At 44.7% G+C, this 19,236-nt stretch overlaps 1 protein-coding gene across 11 annotated transcripts in view; it reads left to right on the forward strand.

Annotated features, from left to right (window-relative positions):
• Nucleotides 1-17,442, forward strand: part of rasal2 (RAS protein activator like 2) — a 51,571-nt gene extending 34,129 nt beyond the window's left edge. For 7 of the 11 annotated variants that reach the window (XM_028019689.1, XM_028019681.1, XM_028019687.1 and 4 more), the window contains 9 exons: nt 391-535; nt 2,320-2,559; nt 2,625-2,829; nt 4,160-4,359; nt 5,035-5,983; nt 7,076-7,207; nt 7,278-7,480; nt 7,549-7,636; nt 16,764-17,442. In XM_028019689.1, the coding sequence (XP_027875490.1) occupies nt 391-535; nt 2,320-2,559; nt 2,625-2,829; nt 4,160-4,359; nt 5,035-5,983; nt 7,076-7,207; nt 7,278-7,480; nt 7,549-7,636; nt 16,764-16,931 (2,330 nt within the window). In that variant the 3' untranslated portion in view covers nt 16,932-17,442. Of the gene's footprint in view, nt 1-390; nt 536-2,319; nt 2,560-2,624; nt 2,830-4,159; nt 4,360-5,034; nt 5,984-7,075; nt 7,208-7,277; nt 7,481-7,548; nt 7,637-7,778; nt 7,810-16,763 lie in introns of all 11 variants that reach the window. The other 4 variants (XM_028019682.1, XM_028019684.1, XM_028019685.1 and 1 more) reach the window with 4 other exon arrangements.
• The last annotated feature ends 1,794 nt before the right edge of the window (nt 17,443-19,236 follow it).

The following is a 19,236-nucleotide window of genomic DNA, read 5'->3' on the forward strand; positions in this document are numbered from 1 at the left end:
TTCTCTCTGAACGATGAAGCAGCTCCTCCTCCTCTTCCTCCCCTGCGGCTCGTTAACGTTTCAGAAGGAGATAAAATTTCTCCTCCTGCGTTTCTGTCACAAACTTTAAATCTATTTCTGGACCCGCTGGCTTCAGGTCGGTTCTGCTGGGCTTGAATGCTGCAGCGGCTCGGCGCTCCTGTTTTATTTTCAGCTGCGGTTATTAAATATTAACCCTCCCGGTGGATCGGGTCGAGTCGGTTCCGGCTCACTGGGCGACCCGTTAAAGTTGTAAAATCCCAGCTTCTGTGCTGACGGTGAACGCATCGCCGCTCCTCCAGACGTAGAATCAGTCAGAAGGTTCCGCTGGTCTGGATCGGGCCGGTTCTGACGGGTTCTGTGTTTCCCCAGGGGAGTTCATCAAGGCTCTGTACGAGTCGGACGAGAACTGCGAGGTGGACCCGAGCCGATGTTCCGGCAGCGACCTGTCGGACCATCAGAGCAACCTGAAGATGTGCTGCGAGCTCGCCTTCTGCAAGATCATCAACTCCTACTGGTGAGCCGGCGCCGACCCGCGGGTTCTGGAGGTTCTGGAGGCTCTAGAGACTCTAGAAGTTCTAAAGGTTCTGGAGGTTGTAAAGGTTCTTGAGGTTCTTGAAGTTCTAAAGGTTCTGGAGGTTGTAAAGGTTCTGGAACAGATGCTGGATTAAGGCTGAAACTGACTCATGACTAATCGATTATTGAAATTTTTGCCATTGATTAGTGGTCATAGTGGCTCCATCTGCTGGAAGAATAAAAACAATAATTAACTTGCAGCAATAATGAAATAATGAAACTAAAACTGAACAAATTATTTGTTCAGTTTTAGTTTCTCCTACTTCTGTTAAAATCTATTTATTTATTTAATGTAGGGCTGTTGTAATCGAATAATCTATCGATTATTTTTACTATTAATCGACTAATCGGATAAAATAAATGAATAAAATATTGGTAAATCTGGCACAACACCAGTGTTACTATCAGACATCAACATCAGTCCAGTTTTTCATTTTTAGTTTCTCTAACAGTTAATTTTCTGTAGTTTAGAAAACTAACCTGTAACAATAATATCTCACTTTCTAAGTTAACCTGTAGAAAAGTTATACAAGAATCTGAAATTATATCCAGTTTAATAATAAAAAGACTCACAGATACGCTTATAAAAAATGTTTATGCTCCAGCTTTTGGTTTCTGTATTCATCTTTATGTTCATGTTTAATGGATGAACTCTGACTCAGACCAGAACGTAAGAACTGGGGCAGCAATATGGGATTTTTACCCCACCTTCGTTCGTCACACTCAGAAACTCGTCTACAGCCATGAACCGCCATGACGCTCCGCCAGCTGTTTGTTCAGACCAGGATGATATGAAATTTATTGTGCGGTTCGTCTGTAAAGCTACACTTACACTGTAACCATCAGCTACTCAGCCGCCCGCCGTGTTCAGTCTATCAGCTCACCTGTATTAATACCTGCAGCTCTGAACCAGCAGCTCCCGGAGGAGAAAGGCTGCCGTACTGCAGGCATGGCGCCAGTCATTTTAAAGATGCTTATTGGTTCCCAAAAACCATAAAAACCCGGACGTTATCACTAATCAATAAAATCCTCCCAGGCCGAACTTGAACATTGGACGTTATGCTGCCAACAACTAGAGGAGGAAGTCAGAGATCCGCGCAGCACAAATAATGTTCCGGCTGGAACACGGCACGCTAAATAATAAAACATAAATTAACACAATTTTCCTGGAAGAATTTTAATAATGGAGGAACTGGAATCATTGGAGGAATCGTTTCAATTTAATGTTTCTACATTTTATAAATCAGCAGAATTTGGCATTTCAGTCATTAATAACTAAAATAATTATTATTTACAGCCGTAGTTGGTTGTTGTGTTTTCTTGGTTTTAATATTGGATTCAGTACTGCAGTGGTGAGTTGGACCAGAACCAGCAGACCCAGTAAGACCAGTAGAACCAGCAGACCCAGTAGGACCAGCAGACCCAGTAAGACCAGTAGAACCAGCAGACCCAGTAAGACCAGTAGAACCAGCAGACCCAGTAGAACCAGCAGACCCAGTAAGACCAGTAGAACCAGCAGACCCAGTAGGACCAGCAGACCCAGTAGAACCAGCAGACCCAGTAGGACCAGCAGACCCAGTAGGACCAGTAGAACCAGCAGACCCAGTAGGACCAGCAGACCCAATAGGACCAGTAGAACCAGCAGACCCAGTAGAACCAGTAAGACCCAGTGGAACCTCTGTGGGCTCCCTGTGACCCGCTCGGTTCCGTCCCGTTGTGTTGCAGCGTTTTCCCTCGGGAGCTGAAGGAAGTGTTTGCGTCGTGGAAGCAGCAGTGTGTGGCGCGCGGCCATCCTCATGACATCAGCAAGCGTCTGATCAGCGCCTCGCTCTTCCTGCGCTTCCTGTGTCCCGCCATCATGTCGCCGTCGCTCTTCAACCTGATGCAGGAGTATCCCGACGACCGGACCTCCAGGACGCTCACGCTCATCGCCAAGGTCATCCAGAACCTCGCCAACTTCACCAAGTGAGTCTGCAGCCGATCCGTCGGGTCCGGCCCGTCTCTCCTCGGACTGACGCCGGCCTCCTCAGCAGGTTCGGGAACAAGGAGGAGTACATGGCCTTCATGAACGACTTCCTGGAGCACGAGTGGGCCGGGATGATGCGTTTCCTGTCGGAGATCTCCAACCCGGAGACTCTGTCCAACACGCCGGGCTTCGAGGGCTACATCGACCTGGGCCGCGAGCTGTCGGTGCTGCACGCCCTGCTGTGGGAGGTCGTCTCCCAGCTCGACAAGGTGTGTGTGTGTGTGTGTGTTCCTGTTTAGGACCTGATGGGCCTTATGAGGCCCTTAAGCCCAGTCATGATTCAGTAACTGCAGCCGTGTTTTCTGGGTTGTCCGGTGATTAAACTGTGGTCATCGTTACTTTGGACCCAGTAAACATGAAGTTCTGAGTGAAAACTGGACCCTGGAACATCAAATCACCAGAAAGACCTTCAGTGATTAAAACCTGCTGATGAATGAATCAGAATCAAACAGGATATTTACATCCTAGAGAAACTATTATTCTCTGATCAAGGAAAATAATCTGGTCCAAATGGACAACAGAAAACCAGTAATCCCTGTGGATTAAATATGTCCACCACATAAAAATATTATATCTTGGATCCGTTTGGATTCTGGAACTGTCTCTCCTCAGGTCTCACATTTGTTTAGTTATTGTACAAAAATCCTGGATTTATTTCGTCCCACAATGTGACAAAACGTCATGATGGTAGTTTTAAACGGTGGTCGTCATGGCAACGGGCCGGGTCCAGCGGTTCCTCCGTGGCGTGTGATTGGTCAGACGTTTTCTGCAGAAATGCTCAGATCTTTAAAGTCGGTCAGGTTGAAATGAATCTGAATCCGTTCAGATTCACAGAAACGAATGAACTGCTTCCAGATAAAAGCCATCTGCAGATGAATCTCAACAGGTTTAAATATTTCAGTTAAACTGGAAACACAAACATCAAAGAATGATTTGAAACCTTTAAACTGGATGCTGTTGTAAAAAAATCTTTATTTTCAGGTGATTTTATGATTAAAACAGTTTTATTCTAAAACTGTTCAGAAACAAAGCAGGTTTTTATTCATGAACAGATCAGATCTATTTTATATCTGTAGAAATGATTTCCAGGAAATGAAAAGTGTTTTAATAAACTGCAGGTCAAACTGATTCATCACTGAGACCAAATGAAACAGGATTTATCTTCAGCTAAACTAATTAATCATTGTGTGATTATTGATTATTGGTGTGTTTGTCTGGACTTCATATAACCTGATTAACGCCGCCGGAGCGACCATCACAGCATGCCCCGCCCCCACCAGCCCTGCTGTGCTCACCCCCTCACCCGTCTCACCTGTAGGAGGCGCTCTCAGCATGGCTCTGCTGTGTTCTGGTTCTGTTCAGTAGAAGCATGATGTTCCAGTTCGTTTTGGTTTCCATGACGTTTTCCTCATGTTTTCTTCCCTCCCGTTTTCCTCTTTCTGTTCACTTCCTGCCTCCATCTTTTGCTTTTCCCGCCTCCACCCGACGCTCCCCCTCCGTCCGTCTGCACTCAAACACACCACCAAACGGCGACCGCAGGGTGAAAATTCATTCCTGCAGGCCACCGTAGCTAAGCTGGGCCCGCTGCCGAGGATTCTGGGAGACATCTCCCGCTGTCTGTCGGCGCCCACGCCCGTCCAGCAACAGCTGAGGCGTTTCCAGGACAACAGCCCCGCCCACAACGCCAGCGGCAGCGTGTCGTCAGGACTGCAGCGCATCTTTGAGGACCCGGCCGACAGGTAACCAATCAGAAACCAGATAACCAGGTTACTCAGTTAGACAGGAAGTGAAGTTACGTTTGGTGTAACATTAATGTGAACAACGTTCCTCAAAACAGGAAGACAGAAATCTTTATCTGCGGTTTGAAGGTTTAGAAACCTGCAGAACTCAACAACACAGTCAGACATATTGAAATGTGTCAGAAAACCTCTGACCTGATCGCTGGATCAGGGACGTTCCAGCGAATGAGGGAAGTGATCCTCTGATCACGTAGATCTCTTATCTAAGTGATCAGAGGATCTTGCACTGGTTCACCGGCTGCAGCCTCCTCAGCTGTCTGGTCCTGGACACTACGGCAACGCTCCGGTTAGCTTGGTCCGGCAACGCTCCGGTTAGCTGCTCAGCCGTGTCTGGTTACAACATGCTAGCTTGCGGTTGGGCTAATGTTTAGCTCTGGTTGGCTTCAGGCTGCGGTGAAGCTCCTCCTCTTGGCTCTGGACTTGAACTAGGCCCTTGCTGCCATGCTGTCAGAGGAATGGCAGCCACTCTGTCCACGGCCATTTTGTGGAAACTATAATCCAAAGATTCCTTCTGCAGAATTATGAATAAAATTTATTATAAAACCCAGCAATTATTAGAGACAGGAAGAAGCTGCGTTCTGTCTCTAATGTCTGTGTTTGTGTCACTTCCTGCAGCCGCAGCCTTCAGTCTTCGGTCGGTGAGCAGGCCGAGGCTTACGGTCGCAGCCAGCGCCCCCTGCTGGCTCAGCAGCATCCCTCTGCCCACACCGGCTTCTCGGATCAGGAGGAGCGGGACGGCCCGCTGCCCAACGGCCGCAGCGTCTCTCTGGTGGACCTCCAGGACTCTCAGAGCCTTCATGACCCCAAAGGGCCCCCAGCGCCCCACGAGGCCCCTCCCCGCCTCAGCAGGGTAGGCTCTCAGGCCTCTGTAGGCCACGCCCCGCCCCCAGTGACTTACCCCCACTCCAATCCGGTGACCCCTCAGCCGGTGACGCACCAATCCAAAGCCCCGCCCAGAGACGGCCAGCCGCAGAGCGCGCCGCAGGTGAGACGTCCGCTGCCGCCGTCGCTCGGCCAGCAGCGCAGCCTGCAGCCGCTGTCCTTCCAGAACCCCGTCTACCACCTGAGCAACGCCGCCCACAGCCTGTCCACTCGCTCCGCCCACTCCCTGCACGACTCCAGCTCCGACAACCTGAGCACCGAGAGCTCGCACAACAGCCACAGCAACTCGGACGACTTCGGCAGCCAGGTGGGGGGCAAAGGTCGCGTGGCGTCCAACAGCAGCCTGGACGAGGTCGGCAGCAGGCGGAGCACCCAGAGCGAAGAGTGCTCCACCCCACGCCGCCACCCGCCGCCCGACCTGCCGCTGGGCGCCGCCACCGCTGTCGCTGTCGCCATCCCCCGCCAGACTGCCATGGCGGGCACCGCCCACATCGTCAAGGTCGAACAGCAGAGCCGCGGAGGGGGCGGGGCCAGGACGCCGCGCTCTCAGCCTCAGAGCGCTTCGCTGCGAAGCAGCAGCAGCGCCAACACCGAGCCGACGCCCTCCACCCGCCAGCCGTCCACCAGCGCCATGGAGAACCTGACTCCGCCCTCCAGGAGTGCCGCCAAGCAGTCGCCTCAGGTACGCAGTCACCTTTATCTGAGCAGCACTTTCCAGCAAGGCTTTGATGTTAGGCAGTACGACACTCAGGAGGAGCGCGGCAGATGTGACGGTCTGACAGCTGTGAGGTGGAGGCTCCGTCAGACCGTCAGTTCCCAAAACCACACTAAACAATCCTCATAAAAGCACGCAGGGTCATTGCAACCCCATCTCTTAAGACTGCGAGAGGTTTAATCCCGGAAATGTTCTGGTGGTGGAAGGCCAACTATGTAACTGTCTTTATGTGGCTCTGAAGGTTCAGGTCAAAGGTCACCACTACTCCCAGGTTCAACCTGATCTCTAGTTTCCAGCTGTAGCAACTGAAGCTCCAGTTCGTTCCTCTTTAGCTGCAAAAATAATAACTTCAGTTTAGTTTCTGTTCACCTGGATAAAGTAACTACATTACATTACTGCCCTCTGATTGGCTGAGGGCCTGTGTTACGGTCCGACCAGTAAGGCTCAAGGACAAAGGCATATATGAAAAAATATTTTCTATTTATTTTTCAAAAATTCTTAACAAAAGCCTTACAACAGCAAATCTAAAAAATATAACAAAATGGGCCCAAAAGAAATCAACTAAGGCAGACCTAGCTCAGGACAACAAACCAAAAACTGACCTCGCGATGAACACATGAATTTATACACAAAGGAGATGAGGCAAAGACAGACAATGCATAAACATAAATAAGTAATTCAGACCAACACATTTTGACTACAAAACAACTATAAAAACAAAACAACCTAACACCAAAATTGTTTAAGGACTTATGATATTAATAGAGAGGCAGGTCCTTTAACATCAAGTCCTGTTTCCAGCAGCCTGATGGTTTGTTCCACTTCCTGGTTTGCCTTTCAACCAGTCCTTCAAACTCAGCAAAACAAAATAGTTCATGATTCAAAGAAACAAAAGGAGTTTACTAAATGTGTGCACCCATAATAGTAAACAACCTCATGCAATAAACACAAAAAGAGTGAAATTATAAATGGATTGTATGAAAACATTGAAATAAATAACACTGGGGAAACGAGGGAGGAACCTCCACAGCCTGTGATGATGTCACCGTCTGTATCCAGGTGGGAGCGCCAGTGGAGGCGGCGGCCATGTCTCCGGTGGAGAGAACGGCGGCGTGGGTCCTGAACAACGGCCAGTATGAGGAGGAGGAGGGAGGAGAGCGGAGCAGGGAGGAAGGCCGGAACACGGAGAAGGTAACTGGTCTGATACTGGTCTGTGACTAGTGTGTAACTGGTCTGTAACTGGTCTGTAACTGGTCTGCAGTACGAGCTGGAGATCTCCCGGCTGAAGGAGCGTCTGCGCGTGTCGGGTCGCCGTCTGGAGGAGTACGAGCGGCGGCTGCTGGCTCAGGAGCAGCAGATGCAGAAGCTCCTGCTGGAATATAAGAACCGCCTGGAGGACAGCGAGGAGCGTCTGCGGAGGCAGCAGGAGGAGAAGGACTCCCAGATGAAGAGCATCATCTGCAGGTAAAGCCTCACCTGAGCAGCACACCTGGATGAGAAGCAGTGCGCAGCGTCATGATGCGTTCCTGCAGGCTGATGGCGGTGGAGGAGGAGCTGAAGAGGGACCACGCAGAGATGCAGGCGGTGATCGAAGCCAAGCAGAAGATCATCGACGCTCAGGTACAGAAACACCATCATCACCATCATCATCATCATCATCATCACCAGGTGCTGAAGCCAGTCAGGTCATGAAGCAGCTGCTGCATCACATGACCAGCAGGTGGCGTTTAGGTTTCTTCTCACGTCTTTTCACTGATTTCAGGTCAGTAACGGAAGTGAAATAAACCAACCAGGCAAGTAACTGTAGCTCCGCCCCCTCCACCTCCACCTGCACCTCCGCCACGCCGTTTCTGTTTTTACTGGTTTTGATTTCACACGTTCACAACTTAACGCCAACACGCCTCCAGAGCGCAGCCAGCCAATCAGAGAGCTCAGAGGAGGCTCATGCTGGGATTCATGTTCTGTAACTGGTGTTTAACTGGTCTGTTACTGGTCTGTCACCAGACCTGGTTACAGGCCCATTTCTGCCTGTGACCTGGTATTTCTCTTATTTATGAGTTCAGGTGACTGAGTGATGGTCGCAGGCTGAACTGTGACTTTCCCAGTCAGAACACTGACTGTTGCTGGTTTTCCTGCTGGGAACTCTGGGAATAAACCAGTAAACCTGAGCGTCACTCCGGAGCAGCAGCTGCAGAACAAACTGACTTTGACCTCATGATTTTAACTAATTAATGAGATTTAAAATGTTTCTGGTTAATTCTCTCTAAATGACTGAAGCTCATTGATTGGTTGTTTCTTCTTCTTCTGGTGTTTCCAGTAAATGTGAACCAGATTTAACCAGAGTCCTCCAGAGTCGGAGGAACCCGGACCTGCAGAACTTTGGTCCGGTTTTGGTCCATCAGGTTCTGTCGGATCTCCTCCAGTCTCACTGCAGACAGAAAAACACAACTTGGAGAATCGAGCTGATAGTTTCTCAGTCATGCTGTGGGATTCAGAAAAGGAGGGAATCACCATGGCAACCAGGAAGATGAAATCTGTTGGGTCATCAAAAATATGATAATTAATAGTTACAGTTTCCTGTAGAAAAATCTCACATTAAGTAATATATTTAATTATTTAAAGCCTCTGAAGTTCAGCAACAAACCTTCAGATGACTTTCATTCATTCATTCATTCATTCATTCATTTATTCATTCATTCGTTTATTTATTCATTTATTCATTCATTTATTTATTCATTCATTCATTTATTCATTCATTCGTTTATTCATTCATTCGTTTATTCATTCATTTATTCATTCATTCGTTTATTCATTCATTCATTTATTCATTCATTCGTTTATTTATTCATTTATTCATTCATTTATTTATTCATTCATTCATTTATTCATTCATTCGTTTATTCATTCATTCGTTTATTCATTCATTTATTCATTCATTCGTTTATTCATTCATTCGTTTATTCATTCATTTATTCATTCATTCGTTTATTCATTCATTCATTTATTCATTCATTCGTTTATTCATTCATTCATTCGTTTATTCATTCATTTATTCATTCATTCATTTATTCATTCATTTATTCATTCATTCATTTATTCATTCATTTATTTATTCATTCATTCATTTATTCATTCATTCGTTTATTCATTCATTCGTTTATTCATTCATTCATTTATTCATTCATTCGTTTATTCATTCATTCATTTATTCATTCATTCGTTTATTTATTCATTTATTCATTCATTTATTTATTCATTCATTCATTTATTCATTCATTCGTTTATTCATTCATTCATTCATTCATTCATTCGTTTATTCATTCATTCGTTTATTCATTCATTCATTTATTCATTCATTCGTTTATTCATTCATTCATTCGTTTATTCATTCATTCATTTATTCATTCATTCGTTTATTCATTCATTCATTCATTCATTCGTTTATTCATTCATTCATTCATTCATTCATTCGTTTATTCATTCATTTATTCATTCATTTATTCATTCATTCATTTATTCATTCATTCATTTATTCATTCATTCGTTTATTCATTCGTTTATTCATTTATTCATTTATTCATTCATTCGTTTAGTCATTCATTCATTCATTCATTCATTCATTCGTTTATTTATTCATTCATTTATTCATTCATTCATTCATTCATTCATTTCAAACAGGTTTAAACACAAGAGAACAAGCCACCAGAGGAAACATGTTCATTCATAACCAAGTACAAAAGTTTTTCTTTTTTTATATTATTTTCAGTAGGAATAAGTTTATTTCATCCTTTTAACCATTTTCTCAATTTAATGACATAAATCACCTGATGACTCAACAATCATCAAACATGGCAAATAAAACCATGTTATTACATAAAACATTATAAATTATATTACAGAGACAAGATGGTTACAAACTGTCATGACAAGAAAAAGTTCAGATGATAATAATAATAATAACAATAATAACAATAATAATAACAACAATAATAATAACAATAATAATAATAACAATAATAATAATAATAACAATAACAATAATAATAACAATAATAATAACAATAATAACAACAATAATAATAGTAATAACAACAATAATAATAGTAATAATAACAATAATAATAATAACAACAATAATAATAGTAATAACAACAACAATAATAGTAATAATAACAATAATAATAATAACAATAATAATAACAATAATAATAATAACAACAATAATAACAATAATAACAATAATAATAATAACAATAATAATAACAATAATAACAATAATAATAATAACAACAATAATAATAACAATAATAACAATAATAATAACAATAATAATAATAATAACAACAATAATAATAATAAAGATGATTGTTACATAACACCCTGTCTCTGATGTTTCCTGTACCAAGTATGAGCTTCGTATTTATTTTTGATGTTTGGACATTGATTTAGTTCCATATTCAGTTTCGTTGTTTGACTCCATAAAATCATCTCATAGTTCAGATTATTTGTATTTTGAAGCTCAGTTTCCTCTTTAGTTCCCCTGTAGATGTTCATGGAACAGATTAACAGATTATAACAGATCTTATACATAAATAGGACAGTTTGATATTTCATATTCGCTGCAGTTTTAATAAATTATAAAGGATTTGTGTGTCAGAAACCTCTCATCATGTTTGACTCTGACTTCTCGTTTCCGTCGGTGATGAGATTATTCTGCTTGTTTTTCTCATCCTAAAAACGTCCAAAGATCCAAAATGTTGAGTTTTTTTCTCTGAAGGTTTTTGACTCAAAATAAAAATCAGTTTTCTGCTTTCAAAAAGAGTTTTATCTATTATCTTATTTATAAATAACAGAAATACTCTCCAGGTTGATTTCATACAAAAAATGAAAAACTTTCACTCTTTCAGCAAACGATCAGCTGAACCAGAGGAACAAACAACACATCATTATTCACAGAACCTTAATAATTTAGCAAAAAATTAATTTATCTAATTCTTAATAGGCTCCAACTAATGTCGATTTATTCATATTGCACATAACTTAGATTTGTCTGAATCAATGACTGATATTGTGGCTTCCTGTTCAGATAATATCTTGATTTGGCCAGAACTGAAATTCTTCTTTATTCTTTATTACAAACATATTTAAAGTCAGTTTAACGTCAAACTGTCATCAATTATTATCCAGTTTAGTTTAATTCACCTTCTGTTAAAACCCTTTAATGTTTCAGCCTGGGCTCTTATCAGAACCGTCCATCAGAACCGTCCATCAGAACCGTCCATCAGAACCGTCCATCAGAACCGTCTATCAGAACCGTCCATCAGAACCGTCCATCAGAACCGTCTATCAGAACCGTCCATCAGAACCGTCCATCAGAACCGTCTATCAGAACCTTCTATCAGAACCTTCTATCAGAACCGTCCATCAGAACCTTCTATCAGAACCGTCCATCAGAACCGTCTATCAGAACCTTCTATCAGAACCTTGTATCAGAACCGTCTATCAGAACCGTCTATCAGAACCGTCCATCAGAACCGTCTATCAGAACCGTCTATCAGAACCGTCCATCAGAACCGTCCATCAGAACCGTCTATCAGAACCGTCTATCAGAACCGTCTATCAGAACCTTCTATCAGAACCTTGTATCAGAACCGTCTATCAGAACCGTCCATCAGAACCGTCCATCAGAACCGTCCATCAGAACCGTCTATCAGAACCGTCCATCAGAACCGTCCATCAGAACCGTCTATCAGAACCGTCCATCAGAACCGTCCATCAGAACCGTCTATCAGAACCGTCCATCAGAACCTTGTATCAGAACCTTGTATCAGAACCGTCTATCAGAACCGTCTATCAGAACCTTCTATCAGAACCTTCCATCAGAACCGTCCATCAGAACCGTCCATCAGAACCGTCTATCAGAACCGTCTATCAGAACCTTCTATCAGAACCTTGTATCAGAACCGTCTATCAGAACCGTCTATCAGAACCGTCCATCAGAACCGTCTATCAGAACCGTCCATCAGAACCGTCTATCAGAACCGTCTATCAGAACCGTCTATCAGAACCTTGTATCAGAACCGTCTATCAGAACCTTCTATCAGAACCGTCTATCAGAACCGTCCATCAGAACCGTCCATCAGAACCGTCTATCAGAACCGTCTATCAGAACCGTCTATCAGAACCTTGTATCAGAACCGTCTATCAGAACCGTCTATCAGAACCGTCCATCAGAACCGTCCATCAGAACCGTCTATCAGAACCGTCCATCAGAACCGTCTATCAGAACCGTCTATCAGAACCTTCTATCAGAACCTTGTATCAGAACCGTCTATCAGAACCGTCCATCAGAACCGTCCATCAGAACCGTCTATCAGAACCGTCTATCAGAACCGTCCATCAGAACCTTCTATCAGAACCGTCTATCAGAACCTTCTATCAGAACCGTCTATCAGAACCGTCTATCAGAACCTTGTATCAGAACCGTCCATCAGAACCGTCTATCAGAACCTTGTATCAGAACCGTCTATCAGAACCGTCTATCAGAACCGTCCATCAGAACCGTCTATCAGAACCGTCTATCAGAACCTTGTATCAGAACCGTCTATCAGAACCTTGTATCAGAACCGTCTATCAGAACCGTCTATCAGAACCTTCTATCAGAACCGTCTATCAGAACCGTCCATCAGAACCTTCTATCAGAACCGTCTATCAGAACCGTCCATCAGAACCGTCTATCAGAACCTTCTATCAGAACCGTCTATCAGAACCGTCTATCAGAACCTTCTATCAGAACCGTCCATCAGAACCGTCTATCAGAACCGTCCATCAGAACCTTCTATCAGAACCGTCCATCAGAACCGTCTATCAGAACCGTCCATCAGAACCTTCTATCAGAACCGTCCATCAGAACCGTCTATCAGAACCGTCTATCAGAACCTTCTATCAGAACCTTGTATCAGAACCGTCTATCAGAACCGTCCATCAGAACCTTCTATCAGAACCTTCTATCAGAACCTTGTATCAGAACCGTCTATCAGAACCGTCTATCAGAACCTTCTATCAGAACCGTCTATCAGAACCGTCTATCAGAACCTTCTATCAGAACCTTCTATCAGAACCGTCCATCAGAACCTTCTATCAGAACCTTCTATCAGAACCTTGTATCAGAACCGTCTATCAGAACCTTCCATCAGAACCGTCCATCAGAACCGTCCATCAGAACCGTCTATCAGAACCGTCCATCAGAACCGTCTATCAGAACCGTCTATCAGAACCGTCTATCAGAACCGTCCATCAGAACCGTCCATCAGAACCTTCTATCAGAACCGTCTATCAGAACCGTCTATCAGAACCTTCTATCAGAACCGTCTATCAGAACCGTCTATCAGAACCGTCTATCAGAACCTTCTATCAGAACCGTCTATCAGAACCGTCTATCAGAACCTTCTATCAGAACCGTCCATCAGAACCGTCTATCAGAACCTTCTATCAGAACCGTCCATCAGAACCGTCTATCAGAACCTTCTATCAGAACCTTGTATCAGAACCGTCTATCAGAACCGTCCATCAGAACCGTCCATCAGAACCTTGTATCAGAACCGTCTATCAGAACCGTCTATCAGAACCTTGTATCAGAACCGTCTATCAGAACCGTCTATCAGAACCTTCTATCAGAACCGTCCATCAGAACCGTCCATCAGAACCGTCTATCAGAACCTTCTATCAGAACCGTCTATCAGAACCGTCCATCAGAACCGTCCATCAGAACCGTCTATCAGAACCGTCTATCAGAACCTTCTATCAGAACCGTCTATCAGAACCGTCTATCAGAACCTTCTATCAGAACCGTCTATCAGAACCGTCTATCAGAACCTTCTATCAGAACCTTCTATCAGAACCGTCCATCAGAACCGTCTATCAGAACCTTCTATCAGAACCGTCCATCAGGACCGTCCATCAGGACCGTCCATCAGAACCGTCTATCAGAACCGTCTATCAGAACCTTCTATCAGAACCGTCCATCAGGACCGTCCATCAGGTCCGTCCATCAGAACCGTCTATCAGAACCGTCTATCAGAACCTTCTATCAGAACCGTCTATCAGAACCGTCTATCAGAACCTTGTATCAGAACCTTCTATCAGAACCGTCTATCAGAACCGTCCATCAGAACCGTCCATCAGGACCGTCCATCAGGACCGTCCATCAGAACCGTCTATCAGAACCGTCTATCAGAACCTTCTATCAGAACCTTGTATCAGAACCGTCTATCAGAACCGTCTATCAGAACCGTCTATCAGAACCTTGTATCAGAACCGTCTATCAGAACCGTCTATCAGAACCGTCTATCAGAACCTTCTATCAGAACCGTCTATCAGAACCTTCTATCAGAACCGTCTATCAGAACCGTCTATCAGAACCTTCTATCAGAACCGTCTATCAGAACCTTCTATCAGAACCTTCTATCAGAACCGTCTATCAGAACCTTGTATCAGAACCTTCTATCAGAACCGTCTATCAGAACCGTCTATCAGAACCGTCTATCAGAACCTTGTATCAGAACCTTCTATCAGAACCGTCTATCAGAACCTTGTATCAGAACCGTCTATCAGAACCTTGTATCAGAAACTTCTATCAGAACCGTCTATCAGAACCGTCTATCAGAACCTTGTATCAGAACCTTCTATCAGAACCTTGTATCAGAACCGTCTATCAGAACCTTGTATCAGAACCTTCTATCAGAACCGTCTATCAGAACCGTCTATCAGAACCTTGTATCAGAAACTTCTATCAGAACCTTGTATCAGAACCGTCTATCAGAACCGTCTATCAGAACCTTGTATCAGAACCGTCTATCAGAACCGTCTATCAGAACCGTCTATCAGAACCTTGTATCAGAACCTTGTATCAGAACCGTCTATCAGAACCGTCTATCAGAACCTTCTATCAGAACCTTGTATCAGAACCGTCTATCAGAACCGTCTATCAGAACCTTCTATCAGAACCTTGTATCAGAACCTTGTATCAGAACCTTGTATCAGAACCGTCTATCAGAACCTTCTATCAGAACCTTCTATCAGAACCGTCTATCAGAACCTTGTATCAGAACCGTCTATCAGAACCGTCTATCAGAACCGTCTATCAGAACCGTCTATCAGAACCTTCTATCAGAACCGTCTATCAGAACCTTCTATCAGAACCGTCTATCAGAACCGTCTATCAGAACCGTCTATCAGAACCGTCTATCAGAACCTTGTATCAGAACCGTCTATCAGAACCTTGTATCAGAAACTTCTATCAGAACCGTCTATCAGAACCTTGTATCAGAACCTTCTATCAGAACCGTCTATCAGAACCTTCTATCAGAACCTTCTATCAGAACCGTCTATCAGAACCGTCTATCAGAACCTTGTATCAGAACCGTCTATCAGAACCGTCTATCAGAACCGTCTATCAGAACCTTCTATCAGAACCTTGTATCAGAACCGTCTATCAGAACCGTCTATCAGAACCGTCTATCAGAACCTTCTATCAGAACCTTGTATCAGAACCTTGTATCAGAACCTTGTATCAGAACCGTCTATCAGAACCTTGTATCAGAACCTTCTATCAGAACCGTCTATCAGAACCTTGTATCAGAACCGTCTATCAGAACCGTCTATCAGAACCTTCTATCAGAACCGTCTATCAGAACCTTGTATCAGAACCGTCTATCAGAACCTTGTATCAGAACCGTCTATCAGAACCTTCTATCAGAACCTTGTATCAGAACCTTGTATCAGAACCTTGTATCAGAACCGTCTATCAGAACCGTCTATCAGAACCGTCTATCAGAACCTTGTATCAGAACCTTCTATCAGAACCGTCTATCAGAACCTTCTATCAGAACCGTCTATCAGAACCTTCTATCAGAACCTTCTATCAGAACCGTCTATCAGAACCGTCTATCAGAACCTTGTATCAGAACCGTCTATCAGAACCGTCTATCAGAACCTTCTATCAGAACCGTCTATCAGAACCTTGTATCAGAACCTTCTATCAGAACCGTCTATCAGAACCTTGTATCAGAACCTTCTATCAGAACCGTCTATCAGAACCTTCTATCAGAACCTTCTATCAGAACCGTCTATCAGAACCTTCTATCAGAACCGTCTATCAGAACCGTCTATCAGAACTTTGTATCAGAACCTTCTATCAGAACCGTCTATCAGTGAAGTGGTTCTTTTCTGTTCCTGGCTCTAGAACCTTCCTGTTTTCCATCCTGTGTTTGCAGCAGGTTCTCCGTGATGCAGGCGTGTTGGCTTGTGTTTGTTTTCGGTTTGGCTGCTGACCCCCTGACCCTTGACCCCTGACCCACCAGAGCTTCTCCTCCTCAGGTCGCGGCGAGGCGGCGGCAGCGTGGAGGAAACCTTCATGTCATGTTTCAGCTTCTAGTTTTATTTGGCTGCTGCCTTCAAGCTGCTGTCGGGTCAGAACCACTGCGTTGGTCCTCCAGTTATCGTTACTGAGGGTTTAAAAGGTTCTGAGTTAAAGTTTTAAGTTGACAAAACATTTAAAGCATTATCCTTTAAAACCTGGTGGAAACGGAACCTGTTGAGTCTTAGCTTGGTTCTTTCCTCTCTGAGACGGACTGGGTGGTTTTAACCCGATAGCATTTATTATCAGCCCCCCACAAACCTTTATTCTGAAAGTCACCAGTGTGAGTCTGACTTCTAGCCCCTCCCCTTCCTGTCTCTGTCCAATCAGGAGAAGCGGATCGACTCCCTGGACGCGGCGAACTCTCGGCTGATGGCGGCGCTGACGCAGGTGAAGGAGCGTTACAGCGCGCCCAGCGTCCGCAACGGCCTGTCGCCGAGCAACCCCACCAAGCTGTCCATCACTGAGAACGGAGAGTTCAAGAACAGCAGCTGCTGATTGGCCCACGCGGATCCAGAGGCGGAGCATGCGATTGACTCCGCCCACCTCTCTGTGACACGCTGTGGACGTTTAAAGAGACAGAACCGATTTCTGGTGTAAATACTGAAGGCTAAGCTGATTGTTGTACAGAGAGAGTGTGTGTGTGTGTGGGTGTGTGTGGGGGTGTGTGTGTGTGTTTGGAGGTTCGTTTGCAGCGCCACAGAAGCACAGTGAGAAAGAAACGAACCAAAAACACAATCTGAACGTTTTCTAACCGACTTTTTTATGGTTTTTATTTTGAAGCTTCTAGTTTTTGTTGTCAAGTTTGAAGCTTTGATTTTTTTCTTTTCCTGATTTAATGTTTCTGACTGAATTTAGTTTTTTACCTGACGAGTTGTTGTGGGTTTTAATTTATTCCTCCTTGTTCTCGTCCCGTTGCTGATCTACTGAACAGACCTCTGAAGGACCAGGGTCAAAGGTCACACCTGTCTGCTGTCCCATGTTGAGAATAAAACTGTCTGAAAGCATCTCTGTCCTGTCAGAGTCCATCTTTGTTCAGGAGCAGCTTCTGTTTCTGCTCATGTCCAGCTGGACTTGGACTGGTTCAGTCTGGTCCGGTCCAGTCTGGTTCAGTCCAGTTTGGTGCGGTCCGGTCCAGTTTGGTGCGGTCCGGTCCAGTCTGGACCGGTCCAGTCTGGTCCGGTCCAGTCTGGTTCGGTCCAGTCTGGTCCGGTCCAGTCCAGTCTGGTTCGGTCCAGTCCGGTCCGGTCCAGTCTGGTTCAGTGGATTGACGTTTATTTTCCCGCCATCGGTCTCCTTCCTCCAAGCAGGTTTTAACAACAGACATCTTGTTTGTGCACAAACGTTATTTTAATGATGTAACTGCAGAAACTTTAGTCTGTTTCAAAAATCCATATATATAAAACCTTTAAATATTTGAAAAGTTTATATTGAAAAACTGAGTTACTAAAGTTGAGTTTCCCCCAGGAAACCTGCCAAGTCCAACGATGGAGGGAAATCCTCCGTGGTTTTACTAAAAATGTTAATTAGTAAAATTCAGAGTGGACATAATTTGTAAATAAAGGGAGAGATGATGCAGCTGGTGATCAGCGGCTTTCACCAAGATTAATGCATCAACTAACCACTTAGCTTGAGTTTGTTTGGTTCTCTGCTGACACTAAAGGATCTGATTCACGTTCTGCTGGTAGAACCACCAGGATCCGCCAGAAACACCTGGACCAATCAGCACCGCATCCTCATCCAGCCTCATCCAGCCTCATCCATCCTCATTCAGCCTTATCCAGCCTCATTCAGCCTTATCCATCCTCATCCAGCCTCATCCATCCTCATCCAGCCTCATCCATCATCATCCAGCCTCATCCATCCTCATCCAGCCTCATCCATCCTCATCCAGCCTTATCCATCCTCATCCAGCCTCATCCATCCTCATCCAGCCTTTTCCATCGTCATCCATCCTCATCCAGCCTCATCCAGCCTTTTCCATCGTCATCCAGCCTCATCCATCCTTATCCAGCCTCATCCAGCCTCATCCAGCCTCATCCATCCTCATCCAGCCTCATCCAGCCTTATCCATCCTCATCCATCCTCATCCAGCCTCATCCATCCTCATCCAGCCTTATCCATCCTCATCCAGCCTCATCCATCCTCATCCAGCCTTATCCATCCTCATCCAGCCTCATCCAGCCGTATCCATCCTCATCCAGCCTTTTCCATCGTCATCCATCCTCATCCAGCCTCATCCATCCTCATCCAGCCTTATCCATCCTCATCCATCCTCATCCAGCCTCATCCATCCTCATCCAGCCTTATCCATCCTCATCCAGCCTCATCCATCCTCATCCATCCTCATCCAGCCTCATCCAGCCTTATCCATCCTCATCCAGCCTTATCCATCCTCATCCAGCCTTTTCCATCGTCATCCAGCCTCATCCAGCCTTATCCATCCTCATCCAGCCTCATCCATCCTCATCCAGCCTTTTCCATCGTCATCCATCCTCATCCAGCCTTATCCATCCTCATCCAGCCTCATCCATCCTCATCCAGCCTTTTCCATCGTCATCCATCCTCATCCAGCCTTATCCATCCTCATCCAGCCTCATCCATCCTCATCCATCCTCATCCAGCCTCATCCATCCTCATCCAGCCTTATCCATCCTCATCCATCCTCATCCAGCCTCATCCAGCCTTATCCATCCTCATCCAGCCTTATCCATCCTCATCCAGCCTTATCCATCCTCATCCAGCCTTTTCCATCGTCATCCAGCCTCATCCATCCTCATCCAGCCTCATCCAGCCTTATCCA

This window comes from Xiphophorus couchianus, chromosome 6, assembly GCF_001444195.1.
Source record: "Xiphophorus couchianus chromosome 6, X_couchianus-1.0, whole genome shotgun sequence".
Lineage (NCBI taxonomy): Eukaryota > Metazoa > Chordata > Actinopteri > Cyprinodontiformes > Poeciliidae > Xiphophorus > Xiphophorus couchianus.